Consider the following 19,100-nt stretch of genomic DNA (forward strand, 5'->3'; position numbering starts at 1 on the left):
ACACTCACAGAGCGGAGGGGACCCGGGACCCCCTCCCCTTTCACACACACACAGAGGGGACCCCCCCTTACACACACACACACAGAAGGGACTCCCCCCTCACACACAGAGGAGGGACCCCCCCGCACACGCACAGCCACACGAGCCCACCCCCTCCGCGCACACACAGGCGACCCCCCCGCTCCCGAGGGCACCCCCGTACCCCCGATGCCCAGCACGCCGCCGTCCCCCACCACGATCCGCTCCCCACCGCCCCGCTCACCTCCTCGGGCGCCGGGGACGCGGGGCTGGGCACGGGGCTGCTCCCCGCCGAGCACGGCCCGCCGCGGGGGCAGGGCTCCGCCGGCTGCCCGCCGGCGCTCATGCCGGTGCCGGTGGCGGTGCCGGTAGCAGTCCCGGTGCCGGTAGCAGTCCCGGTGCGGTGCGGTGCGGTGCCCGCCGCCGGTGGGAGCGAGGCTCGAGCGCCGCCCCGGCCGCAGGGGCGGGACCACCTGGTGGCGGGGAAGGCGGGGGCGGGGCTTCGCGCCGATCGTCCCGGTGCGGGGGGGTGCCGGTGAGCGTCCGCCCCTCCCGGTACCGAACACGGGAGCGCAGCCGGGCTGGACTCSCCCGGACCCGCCGCCGCCACCAACGGCAACGCCGAGGCACCGCCCACCGCCCGCGCGGGGTCGCGGCTCATGGAATGCTGGGGCTCGGGGGGAACACCGCGTTCGAACGGTCCCCGCGCGCCGGAGGCGGGGCGACACCCGCCACACCGGGGAGCTCCGTCCGACCTGGCCCGGAGCGACTCCAGGGATGGGGCACCCGCGGCTGCTCTGACCAGCCTGTGCCACCGCCTCTCCCACACTCCCGGGGAAGAATTTTCATCCTAATGTCCAATGTAAGTGTCCCCTCTTTCAGTTTAAAGTCGTTCCCACTTGTTTTACCCCTATCCGCCTGTGTAAAAAGTCACTCTCCCTCTTTTTTAAGTATGTCARCAGCAAAAGCCATCCCAGAAATCCYATTTTCTCATTACTGGATGAGGATGGGCACCCCACAAGTAGGTACATAGACAAGGCAGAGRTGTTTAATGCTTTCCTCACTTGAACCTTCAAGACCAGTGGTGGGCTCTAGGGGTCCCTGAGCTGGAGGGAGAACTGGCTATGAGAGATATGGCTGTAAGAATGATAAACTGCCAGTCAAACCTAAACTTGTGCGGGATCTGCTGCTCCAACTGAATCCCTTTATAGGGATGCTATATGGGACCTTATGGAATTCATCCAAGAGTACTCAAAAGAGCTGGCGGATATCATTGTGAGACCTCTCTCAATGATTTTTGAACTGCCATGGGAATCTGGAGAGGTCCCAGTTGAGTGGAAAACACTGTCCCACTCTTCTAGAAGGGCAAAAGGGAGGATCCTGGGCACTATAGGCCTGTCGGTCACACTTCAGTGCCTGGTAAAATTATGGAGAAAATTATTCTGAGAGTTATTGAAAAATACCTGAAGCAAATGCAGACATCAGTCACAGCCAGCACAAGTTCATGAGGGAAAAGTCCTGCTCGAGAAACTTAATTTACTTTAAGGACAAGGTGACTCAAGTAGCTGATCAAGGGAAACCATGATACAAAATTTGGAGTTCAGTAAAGATTTCAATTCTGTCTCTCTCAGGATTCTTCTGGACAAAATGTCCAGCACACAGGTAAATAAATGTCATGCTGTGGGTGAGCAACTGGCTCATGGGTCGGGTTGTAGCAAATGGGGTGACATCAGACTGGTCACTAGTGGGRTTCTGCAGGGCTGAAGTTTAAGGCAAATACTCCTCAAATCTCCATGAGCAACTTGGATGCAGGATTTGAAGGTACACTGAGTTTGCTATCATATCTGAAGCAAAGCAGCTGCATCAGCAGACGCCCCTGACCAGGCAGACTGTAGCACACCCCAAACACAGACTTGTCTTTTGATGGTCTTGTCCTTGACTCTTATCCACAGGCTCTCAATCTGCTTATGGCTGTTACTCAGGCAGCTCTTTACTATCTGTCCCTTCCTTAAGAGAGTCCAACACCCCTGCCCCTCCTTTCCACCCTTTCTCCTGAAGACTTGTAGCTCTCCGTTGCAGTGTTCCAGTTGTGTGATGCATCTGTTTATTTGATTTTTCAACTGCACCGTGATTTCCAACTCCTCTTGTTACCCGTGCTGCATGCATTGATGTGGTGACACTTCAGATGGGCTGTGGGCCTCTTCTCCATTTGGGAGAAGAGGCCCATAATGATTTTGCCTAATAATTCCTTTGAGATGATTTATGGCTATTACTCTGTTGCTTCCTAAGGTGCTGGTGTTTCCTGGTTCCTCTCTGACACCCAGAAATATATTCCCTTACTCTGCTTAGTATAATGTAAAACTCTGCCTGCCATCTCCTGCCCACTGTCACCCTGTTTCCCCAACAAACCACAACCAGATCCTCTACCTTCCAGAGCTACATCTGACCCCAGCCTCACAGCAGCTCCATGCACCCAAAGGTGGCCTGTGGCACCCCCGTGCCCCATGGGACTCTGGCACAGCTCCAGAGATCCAGGAGGTCCCAGCCTCACCTGCACCACAGAGCTGCCATTCAATCCACAGAAAACCATCTGGAAAGCATCTCCTCCTGAGCAGCTTTGTGCTTGGAGCAGGAGCAGGATAACTCACCCCCAAAATCAAGCCCCACAACCACCCCAAGGAAAGGACAGCGTTGCACCCACTGCGTCCTGGTTTTATTTACACCACAACCTGTGTGTGGGTGGGCAGGGAGGGACGCTGGGCAGCCCGCCCCAGGGCAGCCCACCCCCGGGCCGGCTCAAAGGCAAGGCAGRCAGCGAGGTGGTACCGGCAGCAGCACAGGGAAAGGAGCAGGGAGCACGCCCAGGAGAGCTGGGCTCTGGCTCCCTCGGCACTACAGACGTAAGCAAGCCCCACATCAGGGGGCTGGGGAAGAGGCGGGGGTCACTTTTAGCAGCAAAGGCCTCGTTTCCCTCCAAGGCAGCAGGRAGGACAGTGGCATGTGATGGAGCCAGACTAGTGCTCAGGCAGTTCAACAAAAAAACAAAGAAAGAAAAAGGCAGAGGGTGAAGCGAAGAAACACGKAGAACAGCTCTTCTGCCCTGCAGAGCACGGAGTTACACTGAGGGTCGGGATGCTCTGCCTCCCCTCCTCTCGGCACAGCAGCAGCTCCAGGCACAGCCTTCCCAGTGTGCCCAGTGACGGGCACAGCCCTGGCCAGCAGCAGAGCCCCTGGCGTGCCCCTGGCCACACACACCAGACTCCTGCTCCCRTGCTGTCCTTCCACCCGGCCCTGGGAGGGCAGAGCAGTTCAGGTGGCAGTTTGATGGCATGGCTGACGGTCCATGTGGGCAGCAGCGTCCTCGGCGCTCTGCCAGGCACAGTTGGGATGGATGCCGAGGTGGCTGAGCTTTGCCCTCCAGCCCCCGGCGCAGTCCAGCTCCCGCCTCCCTTATAGGAATCCCTCCTTCCGGAACTGCTCCTTCAGGATGTCTCTGTACTGGTCAAAGCCACCCTCGATGCGTGTCACGGTGGCGTTCTCRCACACCCACAGCTCCCGGCACACCAGGCGGATGAAGCGCTCGTCATGGGACACCAGCATTACACCGCCCTGCCAACACACAAGGGGGAAAATTGGGAAYTTGGTGGAGACGCCCAGGGCTGGCAGTATGGAGATCCTGTGCCTCTGTCCAGCCTGTGCCCAGCACTTCAGGTTTCCACTAGCTCCAAGAAAAAACTGTAAGTATTTTACTGGCAGGAACCTTATCCCAGCCTTTCCTTCCTTCAGGGGGACAGACAGATCACCTAAGRAGGACACATGCAGCAGTAAGATATTTAGTCTCCACTCTTGGAAGGCAAGTGCAAGGTTTGTTACTGGCTCTCCAGGCTTCCAACAATTTCAAGGATGGAGAATCCACMCAAAGTCATTAACACTGGAAAGGTGTCAGGGTAAGGCCCTGAGCAACTTCAGATAAGCTTTTCTTTCACAGCAAAACTGCCCCAACTTGAGCAACAACCAGTGAGATCCAGGTTGATCACAGTGGTACTGACACCTGGAGGCCGAGTCTTTAGAGATCAGGCATAAAACATGCCTAAGGAAGATCTGAGCAGCCCCAAGGCAGRGCTGGGAGCTGCACACAGCACATGAGATGTCAGAGAGTGCAGGTGACTAGTGAGGATGGGACAAGATGCTCTCTGGGCTGCCACTGCCTCTTTGAGCAACTCCTAGCCAAAGCCAGCAAGTAAACAAACCATCGGGATGGATGGCTAAGGCAAAAATGTGACTCATTTCCCAAATTCTGTCCTAGACTTGAAGTCACTGCTGGTATTTCACCATCCACCTCTGGCTGAGATACCAAGTAATTTGAGCTGGAGGCTGCAGGAAGTGTTAAAAAAACAGAAGATGTTGCTGGGGGAACCTTACCCGGAACTTATTTAGTGCCTTTGCCAGYGCCTCGATGGTCTCCATGTCCAGGTGATTTGTTGGCTCATCCAGGATGTAGAAGTTTGGACTGGAAGAGAAGACAGCTCTRAGGATGCACTGAAACAGGCTCAGGCTGGGTCTGTACCCCAACTGCTGCTTTAGCTGCTTAGAGCCACAGCAACTGGCATGTGCCTGGCYCCAGGAACAACTCTTATTCCTGTGTGCCCAAAGCACTGGGAGAAAACCACCCGCCTCGTCTCCCGAGGGTGACAACCTCCCTATCCACAAAAACCCCCAAGGACAAGGCTTCCGTGGAGTAGCACAAAGTCCCTGGATGCCCACCTTCCTCCCGGTAAAACAAGCTCCAGGGATGAAACCATGCAAAAATTAACAGCATTTGGGAGAAAATTACCAGGGCATAGTCATCTGGGCAAAGGCCACCCGACTCTTCTGACCTCCGGACAGGCTGGCCACAGGACGCACGGCCAGCTCTCCGGAGATGCCGTAGCTCCCCAGCTGATGCCGGTACTCCTCCTCCGTCTTCCCTGCAGGATCATGTCACAACTATGGCACACCTGGTGTGACACAGGGCCRCAGCTGGGCCGCCTGTGCCAGACCAGCAAACGGGAGGAGCTCAGCAGTGCTTCCAGGAAACTCCCTCCCGAGCAGGGGGTTTGCAGGGAAAACCTGACTGGCACAAYCAGGCTGCAGGGCTGGTGACTGACTCCAGGTGACGTTACCCCCAATTCCCTGTCATCTTGTAACGCAATGGCAAGTAATGGAGAGGGAACAGAGGTTTTGGTAGCTGGGAAGGGGGATCCAGTGCTCATTCTAAGAGCAGGAAAGCAGGTCATCTGCCCACAAAACTTGGCACCAGCCTGAGATCTGCAGACTGCCAGCTACCCCTGCTTCTCACAGCCTGAACTTGGCTGGATGAGGAGTTATCCCAGAGCTGGTGGTGACTCTTAAGCACTGACAGGACAGAGCCAAGGACCATGGACAAATCAATGCTGCTCTGTGCACAGAAAAGGAGACCTCAATGGCYCAGACCTTCTGGGATCAACAAAACTTACCTGGGAACTTTCTTGCCAGTAACTCTACAGCAGTRATGTTCAAGTCTAGTTGATCCACATGGTGCTGGCTGAAATAACCRATCTTTAGGTTTCTGCAGAACAAGAAGAGGGATTGTGAGCTAGTACCAGGCCCTACAACCACAGCTGTAGTGCCAGAAAGGGGCACATATGTGATGTGCTGGGCCCATCCCAGCTGCTCAAGCAACCACTGCTCCAAAGCACAGCCCAGGAGCCCTCCAGCTGCACCATTCCTCCCAGTTCCCCAGCCCTTCCTACCAGGTACCTGTGAGCGTGTCTGATCCCTCTGACTGGTGCCAGCTCCCCCATTAAGATCTTTAGCATGGTTGACTTGCCAGCTCCGTTTTCCCCAACCTAGAGAAGCAGCAGCAGCATAGGAGAATGTGAAATCCACGAAGGCATTCAGAGAGGGGGGCAGTGATCAGGGAATTTCTGCTCTCACGGATGATGAGGGGGAGCACGATAGGGTATAAATGGTGACTTCAGCTACCAGGAAGCTGGTATCTATCACTGACAAGTAGCACAGGCAGCAGTGCCAGATGTTCCCTCCCCAACTCTCGAGCCTAAGGATTACCTGTTCCCAGCCTCATCTGCAAGCACACAGTGTCTGCTGCCCCATCCAATGCAGTAGGGTCCCCACTACATGCTGCTGTCACCTATGAGGAGTCACATATGGACCCAGTCTCTTCTCAGAGGCATCCAGTGAAAGGATGAAATCATAAATTCTAACTGGTRTTAGTAAAAATGTTTCAGTGTTCCTCAAAATGAGCTGTGATGGAACCCAGTGGAATGGAAGAAATAGTCCTCCCTGGAAACATCCAGATTCAACTGGACAAGGACCTGAGCAACCTGACCTATAATCAAAGCTATCCCTGCTCTGAGCAGGTGCTCCCAAGGTCCCTCGTAGCCCCCGTTACTCTGYAATCCCACGTACCACACAGATGCGGGATTCCAGGTCCGCAGAGACAGACAGGGAACGGAAGATGTAGTGACTTGGCTCATAATAAAAGTCTACTTCATCCAGCTGCAAGATTGGTGGGGAGAACTKCTCAAAGCCATCAGGGAACCTGAGAAGGCAGGAAGAGGTGAGAGACGGTAGGGAACTTCAGAGACTYGCAACATCCCTCCAAAACAACCTCTGTAACCCCCCAGGTGACAAGGAGGGCTCTCTACCATGCAGAGCCTCTGGGAAGGATGGTCACAAGGAGGCAAAAAAGACCTGCAGCCTTGGCCCCAGCAGGGAACCCAGCCTGAACACAGGGACCTGTCTGGACTCCCTGCCAGAGTAAGGCTGGCTCACACAAAGGGACAGCTGTCCCTGACAGGACCCTGGAGAAGCTCCAGTCAGAAACAGAGCCAGGTGCCCTCCAAACAATGGCTCAGGGGACACTTACCTGATAATCACCTCAGAATCCTTGTCCACAGGTTTCAGCTGTGGCCTGCAAGAAGAGGAGACACATAACCAAGGTTCTTTGTACTGTGGGTCTGCTCCCACACCAGAAGCCCAGGTAGAGCCTTCAGCTCTGTGACACCTCATCCTAACCAAAGCCTCTGGACCAGAGACAAGAACCCAAAAAGCCCAAATCACAACTCTATCTGCCAGGCACCCTGGGAACCTCAATTTCTTCCCATGAGCATTGCCCCTTTCCCATCTCCAGAGAGGAGCAAGATAGGCACTCACAGCTTCTCCAACAGCTTGAGCTTGCTCTGGACTTGGGATGCCCGGTTGGCRTTGTAGCGAAAGCGGTCGATGAAAACCTGCGAGACAAAAAAGCATCAGAGAACCTCAAGTCCCCTTCAGCACCAGCCACYCTGCTCCACTGCCAAACCTTCTACACCAATGCAACCACTGAGGCAGAGAGAAAGGGACAAGGCTGGGAGAAGAATGCCATGGCTCCGCTGACTTCTCCCAGTACCTGGATGTGCTCACGGTACTGCTGCTGGGCCTCATACTCTCGCTGCTGATTCTTCAGCCGCTCCTCCTTGGTCTTCATGAAGTTCTCAAAGTCCCCACGGTACATGTCCAGCCGCTGCGAGTGCAGGTGGATGATGTCCGTGGCCACGGCGTTCAGGAAGTTCCTGTCGTGGGACACCACGAGGATGGTCGACTGCCAGGTCTGGAGGAGACAGCGAGAGGGAGSCCTGAGCACCATCAAGCCAGAGCACAGGGGTTGGTCCCATCACCCAGCGAGGTGAGGATGTCTCCATCCCCCACCCTTTCTTTGCATCAAGGCCCCTTCCTCCCCTACCTGCAGGTAAGCCTCCAGCCACAGAATTGCCCTCACATCCAGCATGTTTGTTGGYTCTGAAGGAAGGGAAAAAGGCACTGAGGTCAGGAGGGAAGGGGATGGCTGAATTATGGTTTTTTTTCCCATAGGAAAGCCTAGTGACCCACACTGGGGAGGAAGAGAGCCTGAGAGGGGACCCTTCCCAGCCAGCTCAGGGGATTCATGTGCAGGGTGTGATGTGGTGTGGGCACAGGGGCTGAGGCTCAAGCAAGGATGCTGCCCCCACTCCGTATCTGTAGCCAGACCCTGGTGCCCCACAGCAGCATGTCACCCAGATCCCCTACCCAAGGTAGGCACCCCCTGCAATGAAGGGACTTTCTCCAGCACAAAYTGGCAGCCAGGGCACATCCCAGGGAGTGGCAAGGGAAAGGGACCAAAATTTGGGGCACGATGACATGCAGACCACCTGGCTGGGCACAGGGAAAGGCTCTGCTGAGCACACTGAGAGCTGCTGCCCAGGCAGACTTCCCTGTGCCTCTGCTGCCAACTGTGCTGCCAGGCCAGCCTGACACACTGGGCTATTTTGAGCAGGCAGATAAAGGCCATGGYATGTTCCCAACCCCAGGAAGGGCACAGGCAGGTCCAGCAGTGGTGTCAGAGGGGACTCACAGTATCAACTTACCATCCAGCAGAAGGAGATCTGGCCTAGGGAAAAAAAGGCACAGGTATCAGATGCAAAAAGAGCCCAGGGTCAGTGCAGAGTGCCTCATCAAACACTCAGAGCTGCAGTGTCTCCAGTGCCACCCACCCTGAGAGCCTGGGTTGAGAGGAGCCCCAGCTGCACCCCTGCACCTTGCAGCATGGACAGCAAGGAGCCTTAACCCCATAGCATCAAGGCCTGGACACCAACCTGGCAAACAGGGCTCTGGCTAAGGCCAGTCTCATTCTCCAGCCTCCAGAAAACTCTCTGAGGAGAGAAGATGCAGAGAGGGATTACTGTTCAACACAGAATCACTCTGTGTTTGCCAGCCTGCAGGATCCCTGCTCCCCCACGGCTCTTTTGGCTCTGCTGTCACCCAGAGGCAGCTTGTCCCTGCAGAGGTTTCAGGCACAGCACAAGATCTGCAGTCCAGCAGGAAGGTGGTTTGGCACCCCCAGGCCAGGAGACCACACTGGATGGGCAGGAATAGACCCTTGTTCTTCTTTACAGCCACAGCAATGCCTGGGGGCTCACTTGGAACTTCTCCCCAGCCCCATCTCTGCATCAGTGCCCAAAGTTTGGAAACTTACTTGGTTGTCTGTTGTTGCATCTTTGCATTAAAGCCCAGCCCAGCAAGAATGACGGAGGCCCTGGGGAAAAGCAGAGAGAACTGGAATCCAGCTACAGCATCAAATGGCAGAGAACAGTCCAAGGTCTCAGACCCACAACCACCAAGGGAACACTGCTACATATTTTAAAACCATTCTGGTGCAGCAAAACTTCACTGCACACCCAAGAGAAGCACTTGGCTGGGAAATGCAGCCCAGCAGGGCACAGCATCCACATGAAGTCTCRGGAGATTTGCAAGGAGTTTTCATCTCTTTGGCCAGGAAGAGAGTCACACCACCACCCACACACCAGGAACATAGACAGGGCAGAGAGGAGGAGCAGCAACAATACAAGCCATTTGGGGCAAAAAAAAATCCCTCCAGCTTCAGTGGAAAGCTCAACTACTCCTAATCCAGCAGAGCAGTGGCAGAGAACAGACAAGAAGAACAGAAGAGAAAGGCCCATCCCCACACGCTGAATTCCAGGGCCACAGCATCATCCTTTCATTCCCCAAACCATTGCTCAGCTCTGGCCATGCCAACACACAGTGGTGTTCACAGGGCTGTCTCACCTTGCTGGGGCCTTGTCTGCCTCAATCTCCTCCAGCTTAGCGTAGATCTCTGACAGTCTGGCACCTTCTGTCCCTTCTCCCCTAGGGCACAAAAAGAAGTATGTGGGACTCACCAAGTCAAGGTTTGAGTGCTGTGGGAGGSTGATCTCCCCAGGTAAGACTAAGGTGTGCAAGATTCAGCCCAGCCCTGCCAGAGCCTTTCTTTGGAAGGGAGGGAGCTCAGAATGAGGTAAAGAGGCCACAGAAGGGCAGGAAATCCAGGGAACACYGCACCTGCCAGCATTGATCTTGGCCGTCAGGTCCTTCTCCTCCCGSAGCAGGCTCTCACGAGTGGTGTCACACTCCAGCACACTCTGCAGCGCTGGTGTGTCATCCCCTGCCACCTCCTGCTCCACGTGCAGGATGCTGATGTGCGAGGGGATGCGCAGGCTCTGGCTGGCGATCATCTTCAGCAGCGTGGTCTTCCCCAGCCCGTTCCTGCCCACCAGCCCGTAGCGCCGTCCAAAGGCCAGGTTCAGGTCTGCTCCCGTCAGCAGGACACTGMAGCAAGAGAAAGGCAGATCCCTGCTATGAGTGTCCCATGGAGAGGGGATAACCAGCAGCCACCTGCCCCTGGTGTATTTCAGCCTGTGCTGGAGCCAAGAATCACAGGCTTCTCCTGCCTAAAGCTGACAGGGTGAGTGCCCACCTTGCTGCCTGATCTTTCCCAAACCCTCTGCAATTTCTCAACTGCTCTCTAATCCAGTTGCAATCTCCCATGGTCCAAAATCCCAGCCAGGATCCGTTCCACATCCCCAGCGCACTCACCGCTCACCGAAGGACACATCGAAGTTCTCGATGCGCACATCGTACGACTTGTTCTTGCCTGATGACTCCATGCGAGTCTCCTTTTTGCTGGAAGCTTGGCTGGCAGAYGCCTCCTCAAGGACTCTGCAGACAGGCAGAACACAGACAGTGGCTCAACAGGAAAGCTCTGGTACAGCCAGATCCCAGCCATGCTCAGCAGAGTGGGATGGGGATGTTCAAAGTATCCTTCACACTCACAGAGGGCCAGACGACTTCAGGGAATCCCGCTCCAGCCTCTTGTCCTGCTTGGCTTTCAGCCTGGCTTCTGCCTTCTCCAGTTTCTTGGCATTCACCATCTGGGACACAGCACAGTTTGCAAAAGAAAGAGCATCTTCAGCAAAACCCCCAAAAGCCCAGCTCTGGGAGAAAAAAGATCAATCAACCTCTCAAACCTGGAAGAAAAGGAGGGAGGAAGGACAGGGAAACTGGGACGGACTCAAGCATATTTTGAGAAGGCTAATCAGGCCAGGAAGCTACCTCAGGAATGAAGGCCTAAATCAACAGCCCATACACAAGTTCTGCCTCAGCAAGGCAGAGGTTTTGGCTGACCCTGAAACACAGGGTCATGCAGACAGTTTCTGTAGTTCCAGGGAACTTGATCAGCCAAGCCACTTCGACAGCAGCAACTGCTATCCCAGTGCCTCCTCTGGTATACCCTGCACCCATCCTTGAATGCACCATGACAAGTTTCCCTTCCCAACATGTTAAACGTTAGCCAGTTTGGAGCAAACTCTCATTAAGCAGCRGATCAGAGTCAAAAAGAATTTAATTAACCCCAAAGGCAAGAAGACACCAAGTGTTTTAACCTGGCTTCTGGTCTTGGCCAGCCCACTCCAGCTTATTCCTGCATCGAGCCAAATATTTGTGGCTGACCAAGAACACTCCTAGATATTTCCAGGCAACTCTGCAGGCACCAGAGCACGTTACAGACCTGCACGCCAGACTGAAGAGTGTTTTGTTACTAGAACTGAGACCCCACACCTACAAACAGATTGAGTCACTCTGTAAACTATACCCATCTGAATCTCCCAGTGAGACATGACCTCCAAAGCTCARCAGGCCTCCCGAGGCCTTCTCTGAATCGTCTCCAAATTTTCTGAAGATCCCTTTTTCAGTTGCAGACACAAGAGCTAGAAAGCGAACCCAGCAGCAACAACTCCAGTACCAAAACCAGCCACAGCTGCCAGTTTTCACTTAAGGCTCCCGTTCAGACACGTGGGGATCACGTTAGGGCTCAGCCTGCAAGTGAAGGGTTCTCACCCTCAACATTAACCCACGGAAATGGGGCTCTGCGAGGGACCAGCCTGGCAAAGCCCACGCTGCACAGCTCCTTTCGTCCTTGCTTTGTGGATGTACAGCTGCACCTCACCCATGCTCAGGCTTTGGCACATCCAAACACAGATGGGCAAGCCAGGTTGTTCCTGAGCAGCTACAYATTCCATCAGTACAGGTGTCCCAATTTCCTCAGGTCATGGAGTGAAACTATGTCCAAACTTCTCTACTCCTGATCTTATTTCCCAAACCACAACAACCTACAGCTGTCTCTAGAGCTGGGCTTCCAACCTCTCTGCAGCAGCTCTCTGCTGACATCCCATCTGTAACATCCCCACATTCTGCCATTACTAAGGACTTTACCCCTCTCTGAATATGCAAAATGTCATCCAGGGACATACTATTTTCCCCATCAATGGCCTTGCTGTAGGAGCCAAAGGTCCTCACAAAAGTCAGAGTTAACTAAAAAACTACAGCAAAACAGATTTCGTCAAATTACCAAGCTGCTAACTCATGTTGAGCCCCTTCACCAGACCAAGATCAGGAGTTTCCAAAATGACAGAGAGCCTGACAAGGAGGAGCAGTACCCCCTACAGCTGCACTCCTAACCAGGACACTGCCTGCCTCCGCTGCTCTCCAAGGGCAAGGTGACTGGAGCAGGGCAGGGCCCCTGCAGCCCCACGTGTCAGCTGCTCCACAAGGAAGGGCACARCCTCCACTTACCGAGGTCTGGCCTCTCTTCAGCAACAGCCCCGGCAGCAGGTCCGCACTGGCATCGCCTGCAAACAGACGGTGAGGTTGGGGTTGGTGAGCACGTGTGGCAGGGAGGCTCTGCAAAGCCCTGCCTTAATGACCACCCATGCCCAGACACRACTGATCCCACTCCTGACAGAATGAGGAGACCAAAGTGCACTTCTGCACCTTCACCGTCACCTCAGCCTACCCGGCGGGTGATGCTGCCCATAGTTGAGCAGCAGAATGAGAAAGAGAGGTGTGCCTGTGACAGAGAGTCCGAGATTCCCCTCCCCAAGGTCAGGGGAGCACAASCAATGCCCCGAGCCCTTCCGAGCTCCAGCACCCTGATGGCAGAAGGTGAGCCCCGGGCATCACTCACCGTATCCATCAGTGATCTGGGAAAGCTGGATGGGGGCATCCAGCAGCACCTGGCTGCAGCGCTGGGCTTGGCCCTCGTCCCTGCGGAGAGGAGGAGGAGGAGGAGGGTGAGGTGCATGAGTGGGGTGCGGGGTGTGAGGGGGACGCCGGGTGCCCTTACAGCTGCAGGGTGTTGAAGAGGCGCTGGCATATCTCCCTGATGGCGCCRTCGTCCTTGGTGTCCTGCGACACCTCCCGCAGCAGCTCGCCCACCGCCTCCTCCAGCTCGTCCACCGACTCGAAGTCCGCCCCGCTGCCGTGCAGGATCCCTGCGGGCACACGGCGCCGGCGCTGCACACATCGCCGCTGTCGCGACAGGTGGCACCCGCCCGCTCCCCCTACCCCACCCCTCCTCGGCCGCCTGTCGCGATTCGGGCACTGTCGCCACAGTGGGGAGATGTCGCGACATGCGGCGCGGCGGGAGGCCGAGCCACAGCGGGCAGGCGGGAGCCGCTCACCCGTCACGTAAGCGAAGAGCTCGCCGTCCAAGTCGGGGAACTCGGAGCGGAGGATGTCGGCGCAGGACGCCATGGCGGGGCGGGCCCGCCCCGCGGAGCCGCCGCCGCTCGCAGCCGGAAAGGACGGCGGGCGTTGCCGGGAAGAAGGCGGGCGGCCGCCATGGCACCGGGGCCGCCGGGAGATGTAGTCCGGGCCGGACTGCGCCTGCGCACTGCTGGACCAAGARTGGGGATCCCAAAGCCACGTGCCGGGACCGGGAGCGACTGGAACGGGTCCAAAGCCCGCTCAGGTCCTGTTTGTCCTGGCGCCCAGGGAACGAGGCTTTGGAGAGTTCCCCCTGCCTCTTTTAAAACCACAGTCAAGAAACTGTGGGTTGGGGTTTTAATTTTTCATCCACCGATGGGGAATGACCGCTTGGACATGGTCTTTTGCTCACAGACTGAAGGCAGAGGGGCTGAGCCAAGGGCCAGCGTCAGCTGCTCTGAAGGTGCTGGTACTCTCAGCTACCTGGCACAGTGTCTACCTTGGCCCCTGCCACCAAAAGCCRAGTGAAAAGGGGAAATGGCTTTTGAGATTTTTTTAGGTGCTTTCAAGGAAGGTCACCAAGATTCTCTTAAGCCTGGCTGGGGCACAGGAGCTTGACTCACAGGGGGCTGGACACTCCACCAAGAGTTCAGTTCACCCAGCTGCAGCCCCAAGGAAAGCCCAGAGCAATCTCCTTCCCCCAAGGACCTGCAGCACTGGCACAGCTGGAAACAAAAGCATCACTCGTCCTTTTCACCAACTAGGCCCCAAGCAGCCCAGGSCTGGGGAAGCAGCACAAGCAAGCCCCGAGATATTGTGGCACAGGTCCAGGGCACAGCCCAGGCTCTTRCAGCACCATTCCCAAACAGCAGTGCAGGAAGCCTTCTCCATTCTACATACTTTATTAGATTCAGAGCTGGACAAATCACAAAGTGTACAAAATGGAGACCACACTACCAGAAGCAGGATTGTGGGTAGCAGCAGCATTCCCATGGCCCAGAAGCATTTGGTAGAAGTGTGGAGAGGGCAGGCTGGGTCAGGGGGCTCTTACTGCCAACTGCATTTGAGATTCCCCGAGGACAGACCCTGTTCACATCCTGACAGAGCTCAGCTGAGCCACACTTCCTGGGACAGTGGGGCCATGTCTCCAATTTGTTTGGAAAGCACAGACTGGCTCAAGCCAGCAGTGGGTAGGGGTAAATGCTCCAAGGACCTGAAATGCTGTGCCACCCACATACACACCAGCAAGAGCCTAAACCCTCATCCTTTTTGGTCACAAACCTTCCCATGGCAGGACTCTATACTGACAACTTTGCAAGAAATAAGGTGATGAGAGCTGGTGAGCCCACCATCTCATGTGGTGGGGGCCCGACAAACTCAGCACCCCAGACATCTCAGACTGGCCAGCAACATCTACCACAACAGCAATAGCTAGTACAGAAGCCAGGGTAACTTCAACTCAGATTTGTCCAGTCTATGTTTAGGTCTATTCTACGAGTACATATGCACAAGAACTTCAAAAATACTAGGATATGATGCAAGTAGTGAGACACCAACAGAAGAGGAGTTTAATGGTGGACGTTCCCTAGAAAGATCACAAGAGGATGGGAGTTAGACTAGCCCTTGCCCACCCTGGGACGGGGAGCAGGAGGCTGACTGCACCCCTGCACACGACTGGGTTCTGAACTTCATCTGCAGTGTGGGTGGTAACTGAACACAGGCAGGCGAGTCCRCTCCCGGGGTGAGCCACAGGGTCTTTCAATCTGCGTCGAGGGGCCAGGCAGACATCTCTGAATGTAGCTGAAGACCGAGGAGAGGCGGAGCATGGCTTGGAGAAGAGGGTGCCTGCCAGCCTGCTGGGGCTAGCATCTGGTCTCGTAGATCCCACTCCTGCCGATGTACCTCACCCATTTTATCACATCATGGTCACTGTAGTTCAGCTTTGGCTCAAAGACTTTCAGGTAGCGCACCTTCAGCCCAGAGGGTGCAAATGGGACCTAATGAGAGGGAAAGGCAAACAGAGAGCATTGGAAAGGGGGTAAGATGCTCTCTGTACACAAATGCTAGAGGATTCCCAGGCAATGCATCTAGAAACAGACATCACAAGCCACTGTTCCCTTCCCTACTCCCTGCATGCTGAGTATCAAACTCCTGCGGCTCTAATGACAATTCTTTTCCATTAGCTTTGCCACTGGCTGACCTCGCCTGTCAGCTTGTGACAGAAGAGTGCTCAAACCTGCGTAATTTCCAAGGAGGACCCACAAGGCTTCTCTAAGGTTGGGTGCATTCTGAAAGGCAGACTGGGACTCACCTCAAAGTTCATGGAGATGGGAGGCCGAGCCCACTTCTTCTTGTCATTGGTGGGCAGCAGTTCGATCTCGGCGCTGATTTGGGATTCCTTCATTCCAGCCATGCGTTTTATCCTATTGAAGAAAGTCCAGAAGTGAGAAGGTTTATTCTCACTGTTAAGCCAGAGCTCATTCTCCTGTTCACTTAATAATCTCAGCACTAAACAGACCCTGCCTCCCCAAGACCTGCCCCTGCAGMACTCCAGCCCCAACACGTTCACTTACTTCCAGACGATGGCATTCTCACTGGCCTTGTACTTTGCTTTCCCTTTCATGCAGATGACTTGCACTCCACTGGTATTGAGGGGCGTTGGGATCCGGACCTGGAAGGCACAGTCTGGTGAGCAGGGGCAAGGAGACTGCAGCCTGGGCACTCTGGGCAGTGTCACATTGTCTGTCCTGGATCCCTTGGGCCTTCTCTCTCCCAGCTCAGGGYTCAGGGAACATCAGCTATCAAAAGGCATCCTAGGCTAGCTCTCTATGTTCTTGCTTTGAAGTACAGGTTCAAACACATTTCCATAACCCACAACAGTCAGTAAGGAACAGGGCAGAGATCTCCATGCTGCAGGAGGAAAACTTGGCTAGTATTGGGAAGATGAGCTCAGGAAGGCTGGCCACGACACTGCATCAGGCTCTGGACATCCCAGTCTTGTAGGAGTAAGCCTTCTCAGATGGGGACTAAGCTGCAAAGCCATCCCTAGCCTGTCTTACACAGCTGACAGCCTGCTGTCTGCCTGTGTGACATACCATCGGATCATGCGCACAAGAAGAACATGAAATTTTCAGTGGCTGAAAAATSAAATGAACAGTTGCTGCAGGGATGGAATGAGGCCCCTGCTAAGGTGGCTCTGCAAATGAAAACAGAGCTACTCTACAGCAGCTCCCTCCCACAGCACAGCAACACCACACATCTGAGAGATACTCAGTTCACTGCTCAAGCTTGAAGACTCATCTGTGAGGACTCCACTGCAGGGGACATAAATTAGAGGTACAATTTCCACGTACAAGAGACCACAAGTTTTTTTTTTTTTCTCTTACCTCTATCTTCTGGGCCAGCAAGGAAGGTTTGAAATTTGATTTGATCACCACCTTCACTTCCAGCTTGGTCCGACCCACCTCCCGCACCAGTGGGATCACACGGAAGGGAAGGATAATGTCCTTAGTGGTTCGGTATCTGCAGAGATGGAAGCTACAGTGAACTCTGAGGAGRAGTTAACTCCCTTACGGTCTCAAACTATATCACCTTCCTAAAGAGACAGCCTYTGAATACAGCAGACAGCTTAGAAACATCAGTCAGAAAGGGAAACMTCCCAGAAAGAAGCAGCAGTAAGATCTGTGCTGCTGTGGGGCAGCAATGAGTCTCAAGTTTTGTATCTTGTTCCTGCCGATGGCCCTGTTCAAGGACACCAGTTTTAAACACTAAAAACAACAGATACAGCAAGCTCAAAAGTAAGRAAACCCACATCCAACACTATGGTTGTGGCAAAGAAATCTTAACCAKGCAGCTGGGCTTCCACATTTGTAACAGACAGATTTGTGGGACACCCTATAGATTCTGCTCTGAGAAGAAGGTGGTATGTCTTTCTTAAGTGCTCAAGGGCTGCAAATCTGCCTGGGAGCAGCAACGCTCTGTAGCAGCAAGCAGAGGCTAACACCAGCCTGTTCACCCCCCACCACAGTACCTCATGAGCTCAAATTCTCCATCTGGTGGAATGAAGCTGATGCTCCTCTCGGAATCAAACTTGCTGAGCCTCACACACTGATGGAAAGTGCAGTCATCAATAGCAATTGACTGTTTACCGCTGAAAACACAAAACACAGTTAGAGAAGAACAAGCTGCAGCTTTGATATCTTGATGTAGTCAAAATCCGTCCAGGCAAAAACTACTCTACAGAGCATGTTGCCATCGCAGGTGTCCAGGAAATGGGGAGGCAGGGAGAGATTTAGGGGACAGCAGCCRCTTGGCTCAGACTTTCCTTGTTTCACCACCACAAAAATCATATTTCAGGAAGCTTGTTTGAAAGAATTCTCTCCCTCCTCTCCCCAAAGAGGAGAGAACTTAGAAGAGCACCCTTCTGTCATAACCAGCAACACAATGCTTGGGTCTGCCTGCTGGCAGCACTCACTACTGCAAAGGCAACTCTGTCAGCCCAAGTCTTCTCACAGCACAGTTCAAAGGAGAGAAAACACTTTCCTGTCCACAAAGCTATCCCACTGCCACACAGCCAGGAAATGCCAGGTTCAGAGTTTTCCTGTTCAGAAATCTCTTCACAGCTGTTCATTTCCACACTGTCAGCATGTGCTTTGACTCTGAACCAAACTGCCAAAACCACGATACTGTGACATGTAAGTCTGTATCTCTCCTAAAAATCTACACAGCTACCACATGTCCACGTAGGCACACCAGCCTAAGCTACCAGCACTGAACTTGTGCTAGGCACTAATTCCTGAGAATACAGGTCCTGAAGTCAGCCAAAACCCCTCAGCTACTGAGAGGGACCAGAAGACAGGAGCAACAGAAGAGGCAGCAGTGTAGGGAAGGTGCAGCAGTGTATCACTGTGGTATCTAGGCTGCCTCAGTGGCTGGAAGCAACCATGCAAATATGCCAAGATAGTGTGAGCATTACAGCAGGTTCAGCTGTCCTAAGAACCCCCATGACCTAAACAAAAGGGAAGCAGACTAACCCCAGGCTGACAGGCTGTCTAGTTACACAACCCAGTGGGATGGTTTGTGCTTCAAAAGGGGGAGTCTTTCCTAATCTGTTGCCCAGATGATAACCAATGCTAGCCATCTAGTCCCTGTTTCTTCAGAAAACAGCTGGGAAAGTCCCCAGCCTAGCACTGCTCCAGGTTTCAAGCGGCATTACTCAGGGCTAGTCTTGCCACATTCTAGATCCTAAAAAGAGACTGGTAGCAGCTGTCCCCTTTGGTCATCTCATAACTAAATGCTTCTGGAGAGTAACTATCTCGAAGCTGTTTCCTATTGGATAATCACAGCTAAAGAGAATCACCTACCAAGAGTCCCTGCTCATTTTACTTCCGTAACTCAAAAAAATAGCATATTTACTGGCAAAGGCAGTTGGCACAGGAGCTTTGGGACAGTGTACTGACTCTTCAAGGCCTGTACAGCTGATATTTTCACTAGARTAAATCCTCACTGGGCCATCAGCCACCTCAGGCTCATCCATTTCACTAGCTCAATTCAGGTGCAGGAAAGATGGCTTAAAGGTGACAGTGAAGCGATAGCTCTTGGCTTGGTTCTGAGAGAAAAGACAAATAGCTCAGCTCCGTTTACAGGAACCATCATGGAAAGTGTCTGAGATCCAAGTTACATGCACAAGTCACACAAAGCAAGAGACA

The 19,100-nt window shown here is 54.0% G+C and overlaps 3 protein-coding genes across 4 annotated transcripts in view; all 3 read right to left on the reverse strand.

Annotated features, from left to right (window-relative positions):
* Positions 1-499, reverse strand: part of LOC130574125 (PHD finger protein 13-like) — a 4,244-nt gene extending 3,745 nt beyond the window's left edge. Inside the window, exon 1 of the mRNA XM_057367137.1 lies at positions 263-499. Within this exon, the coding sequence (XP_057223120.1) occupies positions 263-364 (102 nt within the window). The 5' untranslated portion in view covers positions 365-499. The remainder of the gene's footprint in view (positions 1-262) is intronic.
* A 2,194-nt stretch (positions 500-2,693) lies between these two features.
* On the reverse strand, positions 2,694-13,493 carry ABCF3 (ATP binding cassette subfamily F member 3). Its single transcript, XM_057367139.1, has 21 exons — positions 13,368-13,493; positions 13,031-13,178; positions 12,872-12,951; positions 12,481-12,536; positions 10,684-10,781; positions 10,447-10,569; positions 9,913-10,179; positions 9,640-9,720; positions 9,050-9,109; positions 8,670-8,726; positions 8,442-8,464; positions 7,781-7,836; positions 7,448-7,648; positions 7,213-7,289; positions 6,926-6,970; positions 6,466-6,598; positions 5,797-5,885; positions 5,514-5,605; positions 4,853-4,985; positions 4,441-4,528; positions 2,694-3,627 (listed from the first exon to the last, which is right to left on the reverse strand). The coding sequence occupies exons 1-21, from the start codon at positions 13,438-13,440 to the stop codon at positions 3,469-3,471; spliced, it is 2,139 nt and encodes a 712-aa protein (XP_057223122.1). The 5' UTR covers positions 13,441-13,493; the 3' UTR covers positions 2,694-3,468.
* A 782-nt stretch (positions 13,494-14,275) lies between these two features.
* AP2M1 (adaptor related protein complex 2 subunit mu 1) overlaps positions 14,276-19,100 on the reverse strand; it is a 28,287-nt gene continuing 23,462 nt past the window's right edge. For both annotated transcript variants that reach the window (XM_057367140.1, XM_057367141.1), the window contains exons 7-11: positions 17,423-17,542; positions 16,779-16,914; positions 15,966-16,063; positions 15,704-15,815; positions 14,276-15,389 (exon numbers count right to left, since the gene is read on the reverse strand). In XM_057367140.1, the coding sequence (XP_057223123.1) occupies positions 15,255-15,389; positions 15,704-15,815; positions 15,966-16,063; positions 16,779-16,914; positions 17,423-17,542 (601 nt within the window). In that variant the 3' untranslated portion in view covers positions 14,276-15,254. The remainder of the gene's footprint in view (positions 15,390-15,703; positions 15,816-15,965; positions 16,064-16,778; positions 16,915-17,422; positions 17,543-19,100) is intronic.

This window comes from Malurus melanocephalus, unplaced genomic scaffold, assembly GCF_030028575.1.
Source record: "Malurus melanocephalus ecotype Western Australia unplaced genomic scaffold, MMel_1.1 scaffold_75, whole genome shotgun sequence".
NCBI classification, from domain to species: domain Eukaryota; kingdom Metazoa; phylum Chordata; class Aves; order Passeriformes; family Maluridae; genus Malurus; species Malurus melanocephalus.